Below are 7,156 nucleotides of genomic sequence, written 5' to 3'. Positions count from 1 at the left end.
AATTCCTTAGGCGAGTGTCCACACAAGAGCAGATACGATTTAGCCATGGCCATTTCTTCATTAATTGTGATTATGCTCATAATTAGCTCGTGGAGAATTCCTTTACAAACATGAAAAAAAAAGTGTGGTCTTTATTGATCTTTCCCGTGGCCTTTGACTAGATCACTGAGGTTATGTGCTAACCAGCTTTTACTTTAAGTGATTTGATACCAAATTTGCATGCGTTAGATGTCACACCGCCCTCCCCTCATAGAGACGAGAGAGAGAAGCAGCTCTAGCAAATCACGTCTCAGTGCTCCGGGTTTCCGACTGCCTGAGCCGAACCCAGCACCACTCCACAGCTCTGCAGCCTCAGACAGTTTACTCAACCCCCTCCGCTCTCAGGTCCTCATAATATAACCTCTACTTCATATACTTTACTCGCGAGGACTCAGGCGTATTGGAAAAAGGGGGACAGCCAGAGATAATAAGTATAGTAGAAGGAAAATTGTCCCGCCTGAAATGCCAGTCATGCCCCTGTTGAGAAAAATCACTTATTTACAAGACATTTGAAAAGTGCTTAGAACATATTAAGCATCAGTAAAAATCCAAGCTAGCTATTGTATATAGTCGATGGGAGTTTATTATCTTGAGCCAGGAATGGCATGAATAGATAATTAGGACAGTTATCTATTGTCCACCAGAGAAAAATGGCCATCCCGAAGCCAGTCACCTGTTGTTTTTATTCTACCTCTAACCTGCAGCTGGCGGATTATGACTGGTTGCGGTATTGCTCAAGGGCATGTGTTCTTTGTTGTTTTATTGAGATAAAAATCACACAGTGAAAAGTTCACCGTTTTAACCAATTCAGTGTTAAAAAGTGTACAGTTTAGTGGTTTTCATTCTCACAATATTGTGTAACCATTGCCACTGTCTCATTTCAGAACCATTTTCATCACCCCAGAAAGAAACCCCATACCCATTAGGCAGTCATTCGCCATCTACCCTGGGACTTCTGTCCTTAAGGTGCTCTAGGGAGAATTTCCCTAAAGCTGAGATGCGTATTTAGTCGACATGGCTCTTAAAACACAGGCAAAATAACTTTGGCCCAGAATAATTTATGGAAGAGAATTTTTGAACCTGTCGTTTTCTACATTAGGGCAGAATCTTGAGCCCTGCCTGCCAAAACTTCCTCAGCCCCCATCTGTGTAGAGGCGGGAATCATAGTCCTTGCCAAGTTCAGCCTTTTGTTAACGTTTATGGAGCTCATATTACGTGTGTATGGCGTTCTCGGTTGTAAACTTTTTACCTGTATTGATTGATTAAATCTCAGAACGGTGCTGGTACACTCATGTGACAGTGTGGTGCACAACTCCTGTTATCTCCACCTTCCTGATGAGGAAATGGAGTCCGGAGCAGCTAGTGCAACTTGCTCAGAGTCACGCCAGGACCACGTGGCGGAACAGTTAGTGTCAGGCTCCAGATCCCTTACTTTTGTCCTCCCTTAAGTGAACAGCAGTTCCACAACCAGGCTGAAAAGCGTTCTTGAGCGCCTCATGAGCAGCGCAGGTGTATCAGGTCATCGCTGCCATGGTGACGCTGAGTTAACTGCCATCCACACAGCGTCAGTGACATCGCCGCAGCGGTAAGCATTAGATGTGTGCGGCTGGGGTTGGCTACTCCATTGGCCTTGACTGGGCTGTGTTACCTTTGGGTCAGCTCAGGCTGTGCTTTTCTCAGGTGTTTGCTCCTCTACCTGGGACCAGCTGGTTATGGATTGATCTAGAATGGCCTCGGCGAGGGTGACTGGGGCAGCTAGCTGTGCTCCATGTGTCCTTCATCTCCCAGAAAGCTCAAGAGCAAGCAAGGACAGTCTCGTAAGCTCTTTCAGGCCTCGGCCGACGTCGGGTCCACTGATGTCCCAGTAGACAAACCCAGTGACAGAGCCCAGCTTGGAGGGGTGGGGAAGAGAGTGCCTGTTCAGTAAAGGGGCCCGCGAGGTCCTGTGACCACGGGTGTAGTAGAGGGAGGGGCGAGGATGAGTGCCGTCCCTCTGCCACAGCAGGCCAGGCCAGCAGCGATCATCCACTATGAAGAACCCGTCCACGATTGGTGCCCGCCTCCGGCCTCAGCCTCCTCCCCTCACAGTTCTCCGCACTGTCCTCTGCACTTTGTGGGTGACATTTGTCCTGTGGTTTCTCACTTCTGAGCCTTTTCTGGGCATTGACCCTTGTGCCTCAAGTTTGTTCCCATGCCCAGCTCACTCCTCCTCAGCCTCTGGGGGGAGGAAGTGGTCACCTCTGGCAGCCTCAGGCTTGGCCGTAGGCCCTGGCTAAAGCAGTGGTGATAACTGTACCTGCTGTTACTGTGCAGTAGTGACCACTCCGTTTTCATCTGTTGAGATGCAGTTTACATACCATCAGATTCATCCATTTAAAGTATATAGTTGACTGTTTTCAGTATACAGACAGAATTGTGCAGACATCATCACATTCTAAGTTTAGAGCACCTCATCACCCCAAAAAGAAATCTCATACTCCTGCTAGTCGCTCCCCGTTGTCCTACCCTCAGCCCTAGGCAACCACTCCGTAGGTTTCTGGGCATTTTGTATAAATGGAATCATGCCGTATATGGTCTTTTGTGAGTACCTTCTTTCACTTAGCATAATGTTTTCACAGTTCACGTATGACCATCTGTGTAACATATGTCAGTACTTCGTTCCTTTTAACTGCTGAATAATATTCCATTTTATGGCTATATCACATTTTATTAATTTATCAGTTGATGGGCACTTGAGTTAACCACTTTCTGACCGCTATGAACATATGATACAAGTTTTTCTGTGGATATGTGTTTTCATTTCTTTCGGGTATATACCTAGGAGCAGAATTTCTGGGTCATAGGCTAGCTCCGTATTTAACCGCCAGACTGTTTCAAGCAGCCTCACCACCAGTGTGCAGGGTTCCACTTCGTCCACATTCTCCTTAACATTTGTTACCATCCACCGCTTTGATATTGCCATCCTGATGGGAGCGAAGTGGTATCTCATTGTGGTTTTGATTTGCATTTCCTTGAGGCTAATGGTGTTGAGCATCTTTTCACGTACTTATTTATTCGTATATCTTCTTTGGAGAAATGTCTGTACTATCCTTTGCTCATTTATTAATTGGATCATTTGTCTTTATTGTTGGATTGTAAGAGTTTTTAAAATGTATTCTGCGTACAAGTTGCTTATTGGATATCTGATTTATAAATATTTTCTCCCACCTTCCATACTTACAAATATATTTCTCCCATCTTTATTTCGTGAGTTGTCTGTTCACTTTCTTGATGGTATCATTTACAGCACTATAGTTCTTAATTTCAGTGTAGTTCAATTTTTCAATTTTTTGTCGCTTATACTTCTGGTATTATATCTAAGAAACCATTGTCCAATCTGGAGTCACCAGGATTTACTCCTGTCTTCTAAGAATTGTGTAGTTGTAGCTCCTCCATTTAGACCTATGATCCATTTGGAGTTGATTTTTGTGTATGTGTAGTAATTATCTCTTAACACATATTTCCCCCACCAAACTGTGATCTCCCTGAGGGTAAGGACTGTTTCTCAGTCATCTTGGGACCTGAGCGTATATACTCGGAGCCCACCGATGGTATGACATCATGTGTCCGTGAGCCCCCGAGCTGTACTTAGTGAATCATGTCTTCATATTCTCTGTTGGTCTATATCAAAGGACATCAGGCCTACACATGCTGTGAAGGTGGTGGCTTTATCTGTTGCTGTTTATTTATTGCTGGTATGTAGTTGAGAATACTGCCTATTCTTTCACTTGACAAATATTTATTGGATGCTCTTGAGTGCCAGGTCCTCTGCTCTTTGTCTGGGACTTCCATGCAGCCTTCTTTCTGAGGCCCCCAGAAGTCCTGTCTCTCTGCCCTCACCACCCAGGCTTCTTGGTACAGTGGGCTTGTTTTTATCATGTGGATACTGAATTACGTGGCGCACTGTATTTCCTCTTTGACTTTGCCAGAAAATTTTAACATTATTTCTAAAGAACAGTTAGGATCTCATGCTATTTATTTTTATATTATTCCTACTGCTGGTTTTATGTTATTTTTGTCTTTTTATTCAATTTTCTTTACCCACTTAACATATTTTAATCTTTTTAAATTATATGTGTCATCGAAGATACCTCAAATACTTATTTTAGAGCAAAATTGAGGTTTAAAAGAGGGAAGTGTGGAAACCAAATATTCTTTGAGGAAAAACCCCTCAGAAAGTATTTATAACAATGTCTGTAAAGTGTGCATATAGAGGCTGCAGTTGTATATGGCCTGTTCTTTATTCTGATGTCGGGAAGGCAAGGGTTGAGGTCATTCTCATTCTTGTAGTCAGAGACAGGCTCACGAAAGCGACCTGGTGAGCACTTTGAGGCAGCTATGTCATTAAAAGATGGTTAGTACCAACACAGATGAACTTGGCAGCATTTTCCTTGATTGAGCTGTAAGGATGTGTGTGTTCACAACACTGAGTGCCTTTCGACACCTGAGTTCCTTCAGGTACTTGTTGCCAAGTCCATTCTTAGGCCCCAGTATAACCTTGTGGTTGCACACCATCTCCTAGCCAAAGGCCTGGATCTGAGGTGAGGGCACTGGCTTAGAGTAGAAGCACAGGGTGGGCGGGGCTGCCAGCGGTGAAGCACAGACAGGGTGGGTGCAGGATCGTAGGCATCGAAGTGCACCAGGCAGCATGCAAGGGTTCCTAAGGAGAGTGGCCATGGTGGTCGTCTGGGTCACTGTGATGGCCAATTCAGGGTCAGTAAGGCTGCAGCAAGGACATGGAGCAGAACATGCCCTGCACTGCAAGGCATGTCACCGACTATCATGGAACTTCTGCCCAAGAGCAGTTGGCCTGTGCATCCCCAGGCCGCAGCGCTTGACCCCAGCATTGCTGTGGGACCTGGACTGTTAGCCATCTGCCTCCCAGGGGCGTTGAAAACCAAGTGCTAAAAGGGAGATGGGGGTCTAGTGGTGATAGAGACTGAGCCTTCAAAACCGTGTCTCAGAAAGTCTTAACTTTCCTCACTGTCTTCCCTGTACCCCAGGTCTCTGCTCCCAGAACCCCAGCTAAGACTGTTAACTCTGCTGTCAGACTCTCGTGGTCTGGGAACTTGCCCTCTTCAGACCTCCTTTTAGTAAATCTGCCATTGAAAGAGAAGTGTTGGATGTTTAGTCAATGTGTCTAATGTGGGGCTTTAGGAGGAAATGCATTCGGGTTACAACCAACCAACTTGTAAATGGACTTTGGATTGCAGCGTGTTAATGGGGTGGGAGCTGCCCTTATTGCAAAGGGTTGTTTTGAGGAGCAAAGCAGGACTGACTTGATGGTGCACTGGTCTATGTTAGAATAGTCTGTAAATAGAAGTATCCGTAATGTGTAAATAAATGGGACTTGGAAGTCTGTTATTCCTTTCTAATCGGTTATGTTGAAAGACCATATGAATTCAGTATTTTTATTCCTTTGCTTTGCAGTCTTTGTCCAACACTTGTAAATTTCAGTTCTGTCCCATCAAAATAATTGCAGGGTCAAATTATTTCTTATATATATTGTTGATTCACAGATTTTTATTTAAATGTCCATATCTAGGTTAATTTCCCCGTTTCCTGTGCTTCTTAGCTTCTACATCGTCTATATTTTGCTTTTTTATTAATAGGATTTTATTTATTCATCCCAAGGTAGGAGCGTTTAATTGTCAACTTCTGCTTTACATCTTATATCCAACTGGAGTCGTGGTCTTATCCATTCTGCCCGCCTAAAGTGTCCTTTACTTCTTTTTGTCATCTCCTGTTACCACCATCATGCTCATTGTCTCACCGGGGCTGTCGCAGTGAGATTTTTAAGGGATTTCCCCTTTCTCTTATCTAGAGTTTTTAACATTAAGGGTTATAACTCATAATGGGCTATGAAATCAGTTTAATGATGATGACTGGAATTGTTTTTAATAAAATAGAATAGAAACATTAGAAATCATCTTAGAAATTAAGGGCAGTTTTTTTCAGTGTGTGTGTGTCTATGCGCCTTATAGATCATTATTAAAATGTATTTCATTGTAGGTCACAGTCAAGCAAATGTGAAGGCCAGCTTTCACGTACCCCTTTGCCCACCCTTTATCCATCTCTGTGTCCTTCAGAGTTATTTTTTCCAAACCAGAAACTCGTCATCTTACTGCCTGCTTCAGAGCCTTCACTTGTTCCCTGTTGTTGGCAGGGTGAGGTCCACATGTCTTAGTGTGGCATACAGAGCCCTAAGGGTACCTCGGGCGCCATCCCTCTGCCCTGCTTTCCACATGTCCACTGTGTACTCTGGCCGTGTCACGCCTCTGGCTTTGTTCAGATGCGCCTCACTCTTACCCTTCTGCCTTGCGGTTCCTGCTGCTATGGCATCCACACTTAGAGTGGCAGGCTCATCTTCGAAAACCAAGGTCAGATACGGCTGATTCGGAGAAGCCCTCCACAAATACTGGATACCTAGCATGCCTTTGTCCTTGGTTTGTTTCCCTACCAGCCTCCCCCTAGCCTGATTCGGTGAGGGCAGGTGAGGGCTGAGGCTGAAGATTGCATGACTTTGTGTCCCAGGCTCAGCTGGGTTGCACAGCCTGCTACAGCCAGCCCTGGGTGCGTGTTCTGAGCTGCAGTCATTGATTAAGCTGGTACTCCACCACAGCTGTAATCTTTTGGGTTCTTTTTTTAAAAAATATATTTAAATACTTTCTAAAATGTTTTTAGATTTCAAAGACAGAATTAGATTGGTTCCTTGAAGATTTGGAAAAAGAAATTAAAAAATGGCAACAGGAAAAAAAAGAGGTCCAAGAAAGACTAAAAGCACTGAAGAAGAAAACGAAGACGGTTTCAAATGCCATTGAAGTGTAAGTAACAATTGAAAGGCAGTGATTTTTACTGTTTTTTTTTATGTGGGGTGGGGTTCTTTGGAGGTATTTTAATGTTTTTGAGATTCACTTTTGAACTGTGTCAAGTAAAGTGAAATTTTTAGGTACTGTTTTTTTCTCATTTTAAAGCACCTCTGTTGGAGGAATTATCTCACCGCAAATTTTTTCTAAACCTACCGCATTTGCAGATAAAAAAGGTGGAGCTGCAGATCAGCACAGAATAAGTTCCTTCC

General features: G+C 44.0%; 1 protein-coding gene across 8 annotated transcripts in view; it reads left to right on the top strand.

Moving 5' to 3' along the window:
• Positions 1-7,156, top strand: part of TTC3 (tetratricopeptide repeat domain 3) — a 104,571-nt gene that overhangs the window by 76,352 nt on the left and 21,063 nt on the right. For all 8 annotated transcript variants that reach the window (XM_011365634.2, XM_023533857.1, XM_011365632.2 and 5 more), the window contains one exon: positions 6,763-6,902. In XM_011365634.2, the coding sequence (XP_011363936.1) occupies positions 6,763-6,902 (140 nt within the window). The remainder of the gene's footprint in view (positions 1-6,762; positions 6,903-7,156) is intronic.

This window comes from Pteropus vampyrus, unplaced genomic scaffold (genome assembly GCF_000151845.1).
Source record: "Pteropus vampyrus isolate Shadow unplaced genomic scaffold, Pvam_2.0 Scaffold114, whole genome shotgun sequence".
Classification (NCBI taxonomy): Eukaryota; Metazoa; Chordata; class Mammalia; order Chiroptera; family Pteropodidae; genus Pteropus; species Pteropus vampyrus.
The sequence above is the reverse complement of the archived record's forward strand: the minus strand, read 5'-3'. Positions and strand labels throughout refer to the sequence as shown.